The sequence below is a fragment of the Thamnophis elegans genome, chromosome 15, assembly GCF_009769535.1.
Source record: "Thamnophis elegans isolate rThaEle1 chromosome 15, rThaEle1.pri, whole genome shotgun sequence".
Lineage (NCBI taxonomy): Eukaryota > Metazoa > Chordata > Lepidosauria > Squamata > Colubridae > Thamnophis > Thamnophis elegans.
In genome coordinates, this window is record NC_045555.1 from 28,213,258 (window position 1) to 28,228,800 (window position 15,543).

At 44.7% G+C, this 15,543-nt stretch overlaps 1 protein-coding gene across 1 annotated transcript in view; it reads right to left on the reverse strand.

Annotated features, from left to right (window-relative positions):
* Positions 1-15,543, reverse strand: part of ANK3 (ankyrin 3) — a 309,147-nt gene that overhangs the window by 31,824 nt on the left and 261,780 nt on the right. Inside the window, 8 exon segments of the mRNA XM_032231543.1 lie at positions 2,828-2,854; positions 3,403-3,525; positions 4,739-4,864; positions 5,537-5,765; positions 6,709-6,805; positions 7,961-8,168; positions 9,638-9,849; positions 11,834-11,988. Of these exon segments, the coding sequence (XP_032087434.1) occupies positions 2,828-2,854; positions 3,403-3,525; positions 4,739-4,864; positions 5,537-5,765; positions 6,709-6,805; positions 7,961-8,168; positions 9,638-9,849; positions 11,834-11,988 (1,177 nt within the window).

A 15,543-nucleotide genomic window follows, 5' to 3' on the forward strand; every position in this document is an offset into this window, starting at 1 on the left:
CAGTAAACCCTGCTCCATTTCATTATCCCAGCCTTGTTTTAAAGCATCAGCCAAGATAGGCAAAGACCTGCTTTAAAAAACAGGGAATATTCTCCTCATCCCATTCCCAGGCTTAATAAGGCCTCAGGGATCCTATGGAGCCTAAAGAACACAATTCTTGCACTTAAGAAATCTTCGGGCCCTGAAAGCGATACGGTCTACCTATACAGGCTACACAATCTGGTTTTACCTTTTCCTGGCCCTGCAATTCCGAACAACCAACTTTCCATAAGGTGAAGCCCCTTCTCGCCCCCCCCCCCCCCGGCTGATCTCCACTTAGGTGTGTTTTGATCTAGTTTCAAAGCTTGAATTTTGAACAGTTAAGTAGGGGCTTTGTGGGCCCTGCAATAAATAGAAAAATGGAAGGATATTTCACCTTACGGGAAGGTGGGGGGGGATTTCCAGTTTGTGCAAATTCTATTGCCGTCTCTTAAAAGTTCAATTTAAGATGAAATTAATTCCACCCTTCTCTTGTTCAGCTGAATCGTTCACCTAACTGGCCATATATGGTCCTTTTCTGTGGTAACTAGACATATCCCCTCCCTTCTTCAGCATCATGGAGGGCAGAATGAACCCAGGACCTTCTCAGCTAGCTCTTTGCTGCCCCAATGTTCTCAATTCATGATATATTTGATCCACAATGAAAGAGGGAGGAATAAGAATACAAATGTGGGAAGGAGCTGAATCCCCAAACTTGCCATCCATAATGTCATTCCTAAACTACACAGGTGCAGTCTCGAAAGTCACACCTTACATAGCAGAATCGTGCAAAGCATTTTTGCAAGGCGGCTTTGATGTGAGTCAAGCATCCGTCCTCCAAGGTGGGCACACTGATTTACTACAGTGGGGTGAGCCTATGTCCAAGTACAACTAGTTTTGTCTGTGTCAGGACCAAGGATCACGGAGGCAACCTAAGGCTGACTCTGAAGCATCACTGCCGAGTCTCCCAAAGCCTTTGAAGAGGGACACTTTCCACAGTATGCCTTGACCTGGGATCTGGTGATCCAAGACCAAATGCAGCCTCCTTGAAGAGTGCTAGACCATCACCCAGCAAGGCTAAGCCTTAATGGTCACATCACAATGTCCCCTTGGGATAAGCACAGTGACATCACAATGATAATTGCTGGCTACAAATGAGGGCACCCCCACACAAGGTTACAGTTATACACTGAACACATGGGAGCAGATTTAATGGAGGCCAATCAAATCCATCTGCCAAAATCAATTTGCACGGAAAGCACATAAATGACAAGGTACACCTACTTTAAGGTGAGTACAGAAGGGACAAATAAAAGGCACGGAAGGGGTTGGTTTTTCTTTCAATGTGCACAAAGGCAAGGAGGGGGGCATTAGAAAAACCAGCTTCCCGCAGTTTCTATTCTGCATCCCTATATACGTTTCATACTTTTTATTTAGCAATAGTTATAGGAATATCTAAAAAAAGAAGCAAAATGTTTGGGGGAACTTAAAGGATGTTTGCTTGGAACTGAGAGAAAATAGTTATTTGATAGCTGGGAAGGGTACTTGGTTGAACATCCCAAGTGACTTAGAGATGCTGGAATTGGTGATTTAAGTTCCATTAACTGTAAAGGCAGCATAAAGCCCATGTTTAACTCTGCTCAAATTATTGAGTTTAACCCACTTGACTCGAGCTGATTCATGATTTGTTTTTGATATAATGTCCCCTATCAAGCCAATATGAAACTGTTGGCACAACTATAACTCTCACTGAAACACCCTTCCTCTTCCTCCTCCTCTTCTTCCTCCTCCTACTTTGCCAATAAATGGAAGTTTTGCACCAAGGTCCTGACCAGGTATCTTTAGTGTGGTTCTTTCCAAATGGGTTGTGACTAACATATCAGAACAGCTGATAAATCAGGTCACTGTAATCCCAATTAGTGTGGAAGGCATCCAGTTTAGATATTCACAAGCTTATTCTTGAGTGTTAACTCTCTGTGGTTCAAACACTGTAGAAGATTTGAGAGAGATGTTTGTGTGTGTGTGTGTGTGTGCATATAGAGAAAGGGTTATAATAGAGAAAGGTTTATATAAATTGAATATTGAAAGTTTGAAGAGGAAGTCAACATGCGATTTTAAATGAATAAAATGGTTTTCTGTTTATTGGAAGGAAAATGCAGTATTTTCCTGGATATTTTAGGTGACACAGATTTAGCAAATTTGACTGTAGTTTTCATGAGTTGCATTTATTTATGTGTAAAGGTGGATCACTGGGGGGGGGGTGTCCACGCAGATCCATCCCACTTCTGATCTGATTTAAAGTTCTCAGGTATGTTTGTGTCCTGCCTCATAACAGCCTGGTGCTGGAATAAGAGAATTTGGTAGGCCCCAGCTACCCACAAGGAGCTTTTATCTAAGGGCAGATCATAGGAAAGTATAGGCCACTGACTACGCCCTAGTAAGTGATATTTCCCTCCACAAATACTTGCACAAAATGTGGCTCAGTTTTTGGCATGGGAATCTGCATAGGTAAGTTTCATTTTTCTTGTGCAAAGCTGTATTGTGAAATAGTCTATGGAGGAGGAGGAGGAGGAGGAGGAGGAGGGGGTGGGGAGGCTGAATGTGAAATCTAGGGAAAAAAGTGCCTCTGTTGCTCTAAGCAGTATGTGGTACATCATTGGATGTTTGCAATTTTTCGATTTCACAGACAAGCATAAACATACATAGAGTTTGAGAATTTGGGGTAGAAAAACCTTACTGCAGGATGACAGAAATTTGAATATAAGCTCTTGATTACAATAAAGGTAAAATAAAAAGTGTTTTGTATTACCTCATCATCTTGATCTGATTCTGTTTCCTTTGGGTCCCAAGATGAATTGCGGAGACAAGGAATATTATAACAGACAGCAGGGAAAAGAATATCAGGATATGTAAAAGGCCGAGTAAGGGAGCACAAAAATGCAAGCTAATTCATCATAGACAAAGCAAAGCAATGTCAACGGAAAAAAAAAGGTTAACAAACAAAACTATACATCAAATGCAAATCAATACATGACAATTACTAAGAGCAGAAAGTCTAGCGACTCTAAGCAGAAGCAGGATCTGTGAACAAAATTTCCCAGCCTTAAAAACAACAAACTATGGGCAACTGGGAATTTTTAAAATGCTTTCTGCTTAAAGGGTGCAAAATACTCCAAGTCCAAAGTTTTTGAGCTCAGAATCGCTTGGCGCAGGACATTTCAAACTTGGGATGTTTTCCACACTTTTACTTTCTGCATACACAAAAACAGTTAATACATAGAGAGGCCAGCTTAATCCGAGGGCAAGACAGTCATTCCTCTTTGCAGCACATACTAACTCTTTAATGCTACTGCCAGGGATATTAAGCTGCCCCGTGGGCTGTACCTTTTTGTGTGCTGGCAGAGTGATATTCAAGTTGCAAACGGCCGTCTGGGGCAGACCCTTGGTGGTCTTTGGCTCTTTCAGAAAGGATAAGCGGCCACAAGGCTCTTGGCTGGTGTCTCGGATCTACGAGTCAATAAGACATCACAGGTTGGTTGGAAAGAGGGCTCCAGTTCGCATTTCCACTACATTTAGTTTGCCAGTTTAATCAAAAGAAGAACTGTCCAAGAATATTTCTTGAGAATAAAAGGAGCACATGCTAAGATGGGATCCCCTTCTATGCCCTTACAGTACACATTAGCTTCCCAGAGAGGTGGTGCTCTCTTCTTCCCACTCTAGGTTGCCAAAGTCCAACATTGGGACAGCAACCATGAGGTCCCTCAGCTGCCCGAGCTTCATAAAGCCGCAGGAGTTGGTCAAAGTTTGGAAGCATTTTTTCTTTATGCCCAACTGTTCTTCATAACAGGCTTACGTGACTGCTGCCCTTTAAGAAACAGTGGCTGAAACTATGGGATAGAAATCAGTGGTGAGTTCCTACTAGTTCGGACCGGTTTGGCTGAACTGGTAGTAGCTTGCTGGCCTGGGTTACTGGAACCAGCAGTGACCCCGGCCTGCCATGCCCCCAAACCGGTTCTCCTGGAGGCACCATAGGCACCGCTATCTTGTTTTTTGCTTCTGCGCATGAGAGCAACTTTAGTTATACTACACATGCATGCGCGTGTTACATCTCTGAGCAAACCAGTAGTAGTCTCTGCTGAAACCCACCCCAGGTAGAAATGTTAAACTGAATATGTCAACTGCATACAAAGAAAACTCTGTATAAAATGTTTTATAGATGGTACTTTGCACCAGCAAGATTGGCTAAGATGTATAAAATTAGGTCTGCTTAATGTTGGAAATGCAATCCATCAATAGGTTCACACCAGCAGGAATGGGCCAGGAGGGCCACCTAAAAACGATCGATCTGGGGGCACCAGAAAGATCTTGGCCATTTCCAGGCTCACCATTTCCAGAGGTGACAATGAGCACTTGGGAAGGGCCTTCAGAACCCCAAACCAACAAATCAGATTGTGTCTCAATGCAAGGATGCACACAAAGAGCAGCAAGGTTGGTCTTCAACTAAGAGGAAATGCTAGGAAGCCCCTCAACCATCCAGAGGAAGCTCATTCCATGCCTGTTTTTGTCGCCAACCCATCTCCCCTAAGAAGTTTGTGCCAAGCGTGTGATGGCACATGGAGAGAGCCATCCCCAGAAATATCCCAAGCATGTCTTTTCAAAAGAACAATGTTGTCAGATCACAAGAGCTTAGTACCGATCTTATGGCAGCTGTGGCTTTTACCTTAATAGAAAATGGCAGTCTATTTTCTTTGAAAGCATAAAAATTAAATACAAGCTGCTGTCCCCCTTTGGTTAAAGGAGCTAGATTTCCATAACAATCCACATAAATGGGTTTTCCTTCCAAAACCTGTTGGAGAGAAAAAAAACAAGCCTGGATTAATACCCAAAGAATTAAAATAAATGGGATGTCCCTCACTTTACGAACACATTTTTCCAGGCTCTTATATGACAGGCTACATTATTATTTATTATTATTATTATTTATTTGTCTTGTATGCCGCCCTCTCCTGGAGGACTCCGGGCAGCTCACAAAAGACAAGGGAAAGGGGGGAATGAGACAAAGACAACATATTAAAAACAAAACCAACATTCACAATTTCTGTGGAGGTAGATGCTTCTCAGCTCCCCCCAGCCTGCTGGAACAGCCAGGTCTTGGTGGCTTTGCGGAAGGCCGGGAGGGTAGTAAGGATCCGGATCTCAACAGGGAGCTCGTTCCAGAGGGCCGGAGCTGCAACAGAGAAGGCCCTCCCCCGGGGAGTCGCCGGCTGACATTGGCTGGCAGATGGAATCCGGAGGAGACCCAACCTGTGCGATCTAATTGGTCTGAGAGAGGTAATCGGCAGGAGGCGGTCTCTCAGGTACCCAGGTCCGATGCCCATACTTTTGATCTACCTTTGATCTGAACTGAATTAAACCGAGGCTGGTTTGCACAGGCTTCATGTCATATTTAATACATTTTGAAAAGCTCACCCACAGTTCATGATTATCATGAAGACCTTTGCCGTTCAATCATGAATACCTCAATATCTTTGCTTCTTGCAACTTCTTCAAAATTCTCCTGCTGCTCCAGCGTTTTGTCAACTTTATCATCGGTCATACAGAAGCAGCGCAAATTGGATTCCACAGCATCGTTGGTTTTGGCAAAAATGACAAATTTGGCCATGTAAGGGACACAGATCAATTCCCTATATAGCTGTGTGGCCAACCCAACCGTTTCAAGAACTTGATGGCAATCTGCTAACCAAAATCTAGAGAAGGGAAAAGGAAAGAGATTGATTAAGCAGATAGATAGAAAGCCATAAACAATGAGTTTATTTTCATACATCTAGTTCAGAGGTCTCCAACCTTGGCAATCTTAAGTCTGGAGGACTTCAACTCCCAGAATTCCCCAGCCAGCTAAGCTAAGATGGCTGGGGAATTCTGGGAGTTGAAGTCCTTCAGGCTTAAGGTTGCCAAGGTTGGAGACCACTGATCTAATTCACAAGGACGTGAATTTAATAAATATTTCATCAGAATGCCAATCAAATTATGACTCTTTCTCTATAATCAACATCTGTCTAGAATAATGTGTCCTGAAGGTAAATCAAGAGCCCCACAGCTTTTCTTGAATTTTAGTTCACTTTCAGATGCTTTTCCCCAAAACTGGAAGTGCACAAATTAGATAAAATCATGTTTCCTTTCTTTTTCTTATCACTTCAATTGCAGTTTGGTGCACATCTGGATTTTCCTCCAGAGGCCGACCTGGGGCCTTTGAGTCCTCCCAGCTTTCTTTCTGGTGGTTGCCCAAGAAGCTTATTAAAATCAGAGTTGCAACACTGGAGGATGGCTTGCTTTTTAAGTGGTCTGTGCACAAAGGAACAACAAGTGGCAATCTTTCCAACTACTTCATGGCTGTTTGTAAGTGATGGAGCTGTAGTCCATGGGAGCTGCTTGGGTAATTTAGGGCCATTCTGTACCTGCCCCAGAGGGCTGCTGGTAGGAAAAGAAAATAGGAACAAGGAATGCAGTTGATGAGCTCTTTGAAGCAAACTATTCAAAATTGCTGTTGCCATCCAGAATTGCATTTTGTGAAATGGGCAGCTATAAACAATTGATTAATGAATAAATAAATATGTTCAGGTAAGTGAATGAGATCTTCCCTTCCAGATGAGGATGAAGGTAATCTGCTTTTGTCCTTGCTTTTTGTCCTACCTGGCTGAAACATTGGTTGTGAAGGAGACACAATCATTCACAAACGTGAGAGGGGTGGTTCCTGTGATGTCTTCCCACTGTGCTGGTGAAGTGCCTCCTGGAGAAGAAGACAACAAGACACAAATCTCTTTTAAGAAAGAATCTCAGCTTTGGCCCAGTCTGGAATTGTGCTTCTGTCTGAACCAAAAGTTATGAGCTCCCAAATCCCACAGCCCTGGATTCCCGGTCTTCTCTTTCAGATGGAAACCACTGAGTTTGTCCTCCAGAATATAGAATAATAGAGTTGGAAGGGGACCTTGGAGGTCCAAGCCCCTGCTTAGGCAGGAAATCCTACACCATTTCAGACACTCCCTGCCTGTGGAGGATGGAGAGGTGAGGACCCTCTTGGGAGGACTCAGCCGCAACCTCGAAATAAATGTAGCTGACTAAGGAGATGCTAAAACAAAGAGAATTAAACAGTTGGTAAATATGGTCTCTGGGTATTGTCCAAGAGCAACACTCAGTAAGGACACCTAGAAAGTCTAGAGACATGCTTGTGCATAGATGATAGCAAGAGACAGTGACTGGGAGTGTGGGGAGGAGATTCTTTTACTCCAAAAATGTAAAATATTTTAAACACTGTTCAGCAAAATATTTAATCTGATCTCTGCTGAAAGGAAAATATGTGTATCGGAGGTCAAAAGCATCAGTCAGAAAGTTGCAGAAGGAACACAGAAAATGTAGACTTTAAGACAGGGGTGTCAAACTCAAGGCCCATGAGCCGAATCCAGATTGCAGAGCTGTCCTGGTCTACCCAATGCAAACAGGAAACAGGCCAGCAGTTTGGGGAGTGGCATCAAACTGGCCACACCCACCTGGTTGGCCACACCCACCTAGTTGGCCACACACACACACATCCCTGAGGTCAACCCCAGCCCTAATGTGGCCCTCAATTAAATTGAGTTTGACACTCCTGCTTCAATTCAGCAGACTTCTTGGAAGTTTCTGCCTTCCTTCCTGCCTGCCTCCCATGGAGTTAGGTTGGCCAGAAGTTCTAACCAAGCAAGCATGTCAGTTTCGGTCTATCCTGCTCACCCCAGTCACAGTGGGGCTGGGGAGAAGCGGCCCGAAGCACCCATGACTAACCGGTGTGTGTGTGTGTGTGTGTGTGTGTGTGTGTGTGTGTGTGTGTGTCACACGACCATTGGAAGAAGCTGCCAGAGGGTGTGCAGCTCACCCTAAGGAAGTGCATGAGCCCTGCTGGGTCTCTCACCTGTGATGCTACACAGCAGTCGAAGGCTGGGTGTGGTGTCGCCTTTGTACCCATTGGTCACTCCTTCCCCAGAGGGTGGTGGCACCGGAATCGTCATTGTGATGGGCTTATGAAATTTCCTTCTTCTGGGCTCCACTGTGACAATGGGGCTGAAGGTGGCTTTGTTGCCAAGGATCTTCTTCACCATTTCGTCCTGCACTGGTTGAGCCTATGATTAATTCGAGAAAGGGTTTTCAATGGCTATGTGCATTGTTTTCCAGAAAAAGTGAGCTGTCTTCTTTTTTTCAAACTGAGAAGGCTATGTCGTCTCCTGTCAAACTCACTAAACATATTCATATAAGCTAAGATTAAATCTCAGCAACTTCAGTGACCACACAATATCCTTGAGCCACAATATGGGATTGGTTTTCTCAGGATGGTTTCTGATAGTCATCAAATTCCCTCCATGAAGCACTAATGATGCTATACTATACTATATATATATGATCTGACCAAGTTGCCCAAAAACTCCTGAACCTTAAACATCTAGTTAAGGTAAAGGTAAAGGTTCCTCTCGCACATATGTGCTAGTCATTCCTGACTCTAGGGGGCGGTGCTCATCTCCATTTCAAAGCCGAAGAGCCAGCGTTGTCTGAAGACGTCTCCCTGGTCATGACTAAACACCAAAGGCGCACGGAACTCTGTTCCCTTCCCAACATAGGTGGTTCCTATATTTTCTATTCGCATTTTACCTCTTTTCAAACTGCTAGGTTGGCAGAAGCTGGGGCAAGTAACGAGAGCTCACTCCATTACACTGTGCTAGGGATTCAAACCACTAAACTGCCGACCTTTCTGATTGACAGGCTCAGCGTCTTAGCCACTGAGCCACCGCATCCCACTAAACACCAGTTACAATCCCATAAGAGACTCTATTTCCAGGATTCTAGAATAAATTTTGGGATCATTCCCCACATATGAGAAGCGCACAATTTTTAATATCCTTTAAAAATCCATCCTGAGAATACAGTTAAGCAGGAGATATACATTGTTCACGGCAGCATAGAATATAACATTAGCTTTTCCAGATCCATGAATCACCTTTCCAGAACCTCAAAAACAGCATGCATTGTATCATTTCTGTAGGCAATGTGAAATTTTCCTGAATTCCGCTTTAACAATTAACATTCATGACAGGTATCAGTCCAATGAATGCAGATTAATGCCGAGCCCTTGTTTCAATTTACTTAGTGTAAATTAAATCAGTTTCACCACCAAAGGCGGGGGGGGGGGGGGGGAATCTAAACAAAATCTCCTTGGGGTGATAGAACAAAAACTCTTCTATCCATGTGTCGATAAAATAAAATATAGTGTTTCATTTCATTATGAACAGAGTTGAGATGCTGGGTAAGATTCAAAAGGTTAACCAAATGTTAAGAGGGAGAAAATCCCTTGTGGGACTTTTAGGAAGCTGCACTTGAGGGAGATGACTGGACGACAGCTGCAACCTCTCTTCTCTCTCCATGGGAGGTGAAGAAGGAAGTCCTGCGTTGTCTGCTCACCAAGATCCAACTGGACTCAAGAGGGGACCTTCCCCTCAAGGTGTGCAGAAATGGGGCTGCTATGCCTGAATGGAGCCAGCCAGGCCCTGACTCAAGCCTTCTCCTCCATCAGGTTTCTCAAGACCAGAAGCTGCCTTACCTGGAGGCCCACTCGAATTCTTTTTGTCAATGCGCCTTCAGGGAATGCAGCTTGGACCCGAGGCAGAGTGGTGCTGCTTAGGATGCCTCCTTCCGGCCCAATCTGGTTGCTCTCTTGCTTAATTCGCGAAACCACCGCAAAATACTGAGGGAAGTCCTTGGTGACGATTCTGCAGATCCGCTTCTTCTCCAGCTCTTCGACACTGTCCAGCTCTAGGAAAGGAAAAGGGGCTCAAGACTCACCTCCACATCACCACTCAGATATTCCCCCCCCAGAGAACCCCTTTACTCTGTCAGCCTCAAAGCTCTCTGAATTAACTTTGGAGCGGGCGGATTTCAGTTTTGCAAGCACTTCTTCCATTTCTGTTTTCAAGCTTGGTTATTAGGCCTTTTCTAAGAATGTCTTTGCTTGAGAAGAATTACAGGACTCCAGAACAGACATTCTATCTAATTAACATTGTACTTTTCTCCCCAAGTAAATTAACAATTTATTGTTAAAACTTAAAAAGTATCCTATTTCCCTGAAAATAAGACCTCCCTGGATAATAAGCCCAATTGGGCTTTTGAGTGCATGCGCTAAAATAAGCCCTCTCCAAAAATAAGCCCTCCCCCAAAACATTGCTACACAGCCCTGAGGTGACCATATTCACCACCTCCTGCACCTCAAAAATAATACCTCCCCGAAAATAAGACCAAGCGCTGATTTCAGGGGTCAAAAGAAAATAAGATCCTGTCTTATTTTCAGGGAAACGTGGTATATCCAGATTTTTCAATACCAATACACCAGGATATATTTTTTTAAAAAGTTGGGTTTACAGTTTAAAATCACTTTCTTTGACTCTGAAGCATTGGACAAGCACATTTGGTAGCAATACCCATCCAAATAAATCTTAAGTGGCTGAAACTGCACAAGCTTATTTTTTAAAAAATTCTGAGCCTTTAATAACATTTGCAATCTGCCTGATTTTTTAACTCTCCTCCTGCAATATCTGCTAGATTGTCCCTTTTAATATCTATCTTGGCCAGTAGATGGTACTCCACTCAGGAAAACCATGTTGGCTTTAACATTTAAAAAGGCAACGTGAGAAGAATATTTAGCAGGCAGCAAAGAACCAGAGAGCTGGGAGAGTGCTCAGGGCATAATGCTTATTTACACATGTCTTCGTTTGAAGGAGCCCTTTCTCACAGAAAGGACTGAGGCGTTCTTGGAGGCTCCCTAAGTAGGGGCTCAGAACACCAGTGATCCAGGGATAAAACCAGAAACGTTAGAGCAAGGGGCCCCAACACCCCAGTCTGTGGACCAGCACTGCGCCACGCCATGCCAGAAATCGGGCTGCGCAAACAAGCAAAGCCTCATCCGCTGAATGCAGGCAGCATGCGAAACCACGCCCCCTCCCGTCCGTGGAACAACCTTTATCCACAGAACCGGTCCCTGGGCCCCAAAAGAAGGGTGAAATACTCCCGGTTTACTAAGAGTTTGCGAACTGGTAGTAAAATAAAAGCTTCTGAGGATCACTCAGCTCATCTGTGAGCCACGCAATAGTCGGAGGCCTTTTCCCCGCTTTTTAAAGCAATTTTTTCCTGCCGGTTCGGGCGAATAGGCAGGAAGAAAATGCTTTAAAAAGCTTTTTAAAAAACTTCTGATGATCGTCGCAAGCTATTTTTTAAAGCTTTTTAAAGCATTTTTTCCCCTGCCGGTTTGGGTGAAGCAACAAGGAAAAAATGCTTTAAAATTCTAAAAAAAACAGCTGAAAGTGAAAAAAAGTTGGCCATTCCCACCTAGTCACATGACTCCCCCACCAAGCCACGCCCACAGAACTGGGGGGTGGGGCAGGAGGGTAATAGGATTTCACCACTGCCCAAAAGGCTGGGGGCCTCTACATTAGAGAATATTACTTGTGCTGCTTAGGGAGCCCTATCCTGTTGCAGACAGCACAAAAATATCAAACAGATAAAATGTCAGCATCGTGTTAAAAAATATATCACAAGTTGTAAAAAAAAAAAACGATAGCAAAAATTGTAATTGTGATGGTCAAATGGTCATCCTTTGTTTCTACTAGAAGAGAAAACTGTAGAGAGGGAAATCTGCTCCATTTTTTTCTCCTGCACTTTTTTTCCGATGGTCCCAAAGGGAAGGACGGTACACATTTTTCACTTTGGCACTGTCTCTGTTCTGGCCAGGGACCTTCGCCATTACCTTCATTCATGCCATTCAGGATCTCCAGGAGGTTCTCGTGCTTGCTATCGTACTGATGCTCCTTCCAGGTTTCCCCATTTTCACTCCGCAGCACGATCAGCTCTCGTTCCTTTCCTCGCATCGATCCGAAATGGGGGATTTCTACCACCACTGGACTGCATCAAAGAAAGAGAAAAGCCACTGAGGCCGGAAGACTCTACCCACGGCAGCTGTGTCTTCGGGGTTGGAAACGGGCTCGGTTTGTCGTTTGGTTGCAAGCGATTAACAACTGGCAAAGCCACAAAACCTTTCCCGCTTGACCTGCCACTAACCATTTGATTCACCCTGATGCCAAACTGAGGTTGAAAGCAGACGTGGGAGTGCTGGCAAAGGCCGAGTCACACGAAAACAAGAAGTTACAGAAATACATATAAGCAAATGAAAAGAAACTTTTGGAAGTGGCTTATGCAGAAAGAGGTCATAATCAGGAGATGTGATCTGGCAAGAAAGATCTGCTGTGACAATGTCAGTTTCGAGGAAAGCTTCTTTCTGCACCTGAGCTGCTCTACATCATGCAATGGATGTTAACGTGACAATATATATGTATATTTTTCTGCATTCATAATTTCTTCTGCTTTGGGCAAGCATGAAAAGAAAAACACGGTGCAAAGAACCCAAATGACTGAGAATCTTATGCAGTACCAGCCTGGCCTCCTCTTGAGACTCTCCCAGCTCTCTCCCTTTCTTGGCCACGGATATCACTACAGCCACAGAGGCCACCATTTTACTTAGTAGCTCCCAAGAGTTCCCGCTTGGCTTTATCTTTTGTGGAGCACAATTTAGGTGGATGGGTAGGAGACAGATAAATAGAGAGATGGGTGTCTTTGAGTAAGCAAACAGAGAGAGGGTGGTCCTGCCCTTATCCCAAATGCAAAATTTACTCAGGGTTAGCATGCCTGTGTGTGTGTGAGGGAGAGAAGGGTGAGGGTGGGAGGGAGAAGGTGAGACTGAGGAAGAGGGATGGAGGCAGATAGTTAAAGTGAGAGGAAGAGGGAGAATGGGGGACAAAGAGAAAAAGAGAGGGAGAGGGAGAAAGAGGGATGGGAGGGGGAGAGAGGGGGAATAGTGGGAGGAAGAAGAAAGGGAAAGAGGGAGAGGGAGAAGGAGGGGTGGAAGGGAGAGAGAGAGAGAAAGAGAGGGAGGAGAGAAAGAGGTAGAGAGGGGGAAAATGGGAGGGAGATGAAACAGAGAAAAAGAAAGAGCAAGGCGAGACAGAGAAAGAGGGAGAGAGGGAGGGGAAGAGAGAAAGGGAGAAAAAGGGGAGAGAAGAAAGAGAGAAAAAGAGGGGGAGGAGAGAAAGAGTGAGAGAGGGAGAGGAAGAAAGAGAGGGAAAAAAGGGGGAGGGAGAAGAAAAAGAGGGAGAGAAAGAGGGAGAGGGGGGGAAAGAGAGAGAGGGGCTTTTCACTCTGTGCCTCCAAATTCTCTGCAAAGAGAGATGGCAAAGATACAAAATAACCAGGCTCCGTTTCCTGGTGAAGAAGGAAGGGACCATTTCAACCTCTCTTTTCTGCCTAGCCTAGGAACTTCCCAGAAGGGAAAATAGGGAGAGGTTGTGCAAGTCTCAAGAAAGTGGTTTGTGCTGCAGCCCACAGATTTCCTACTTTGCAGAGAAAGAAACCCTCTCTGAAAAACAGCCTCTCGGAGAAGAGCCACCTTGCAGACATGCTACTTCTGGTTTTTTTCTTGGATGGGGAGCAGCGTTTTCTCAGCAAAATGCTCGAGATGAAACCAGACAACGGAATGATTGCAACTAAAAGGCAGAAGATGCAATGAGATGCTTCAGTCCCACTGAGTTCCAGGAGGCTCATTCCATAATAACCACATCCTGGATTGAGCTATCGGGGACCCACCATCCGATGTTTGGACCCAGGTTTCCTCCTATTCCTTTTATTTATGTATTTGTTCGTTTTTATTTATTTATTAAATTTGCTGGCTGCTCCTCTCGCCACAAGGTGACTCTCCTTTATGCAATCTCCTGTGGGTGTTGTGCCCCACCAGTGGCCAATAGCAATAATAGCAGTAGACTTATATACCGCTTCATAGGCCTTTCAGGCCTCTCTAAGCGGTTTACAGAGAGTCAGCATATTGCCCCCAACAATCTGGGTCCTCATTTTACCCACCTCGGAAGGATGGAAGGCTGAGTCAACCCTGAGCCGGTGAGATTTGAACCACTGAACTGCTGATCTAGCAGTAGCCTGCAGTGCTGCATTTAACCACTGCGCCACCTTGGCTCTTGGAGCTGGCTGCAGATTCGGACAGTGAGGAGGTTAGGGAGGAACATGGGCCAGTCCTGGAGTTTGGGGAAGGCTCTGATGAGGGCTCTGTGTCAGAAGCAGAGATGGGACCAGGGCCATCTGACAGTTATCAGCTGTCTTCAGAGTCAGACATCAGTGAGGCAGACGAACAGCTGGAGTCTGTTCCCAATGTGCGAATGTGCAGAGTTGCCAGACAAAGGGAACAGCTAAGGAACAAACCACAGGTGGATGATGAATGGCCCCTCCCAGAGGGAATAAAAGAGGAGCAAAAGGGGAGTGGAGTTGGCAGGAGACAATGAATTCATTTCTGCATTCTTGCCAATTATTACGGTAGACTCTGAAAGATATCAGCCTGGTCACTCTCCAAGCCTAATAAAGATCGGTAATTGTGAACTATCTTGAAAGACTGTGGGATAGGAAAGACTTTGCTGGAGAGGAATTCACTATATATTCAATAAAAGGAGTTTATTGGGATGAGGACTCGGCTTTAAGCTGCTGGGGAAGCCTAGGTCAGAACAGCTGGTTTTATAAAAAAGATAAGGTTTGAACTTGGGTGACAAGGGGGAGATCAGCAAGCTTCTTCTTGGAGATGTTTTCCAACCTCCAAAGCTATTTTACAACCCAGAGATTTATTTACTCAACAACATTTATATAGCTGTCCAAATGATGCATGGTAATTCCACGGGGCTTATACCATTAGAATTCTGTAATTTTTTTTAAAAAAAACCTAAGACCAGTCCCTGGCTCAAGGGGGACAATTAAAATTAAATGTTGACCAGCTATGAGAGGCTGGCCAGATTCTTTTTCCTCTTCTAGGACCATCTTCCAATAGACTACAATAGGTTGAGTAGGAACTCTGCCATGGGCTGATGGCTGTAGGAGAGCAGCTCTATCTTGGGAAGGACAGGACATGATCAAAAAAGCCAAGATGGGGCCACCATAGAAATAGCAATAGTCCTTAGACTTGTATACCGCTTCACAATGCTTTACAGCCTTTCCTAAGCGGTTCACAAAGTCAGCCTCTTGCCCCCAACAATTTGGATCCTCATTTTACCGACCTTGGAAGGATGGAGGGCTGAGTCAGCCTGGTGAGATTCGAACTGCCAAACTACTGGCAGCCAATGATCAGCAGAAGTAGCCTGCAGTACTGCACTCTAACCACTGAACCACCAAGGCTCTTGCTGTCATCAAAACTCTAACTGTCACAACATCATGTCTGCTCTCTTCTCTTTTTTGACCATACGCTGAGGACACCCCTATCTGCCATTGTTGTAACTTACCATGCCAAAGTGAGTGAAACTGGTGAGCTATGTACCCTCTGGCTCTTTCCCCAAATATCAAGAAGCAGGTGACTTGCAGAGTCACACAACACAGCAGTCCTGTGTAGCTGTATACAGGGGTAAGCTGCTGGGGGTT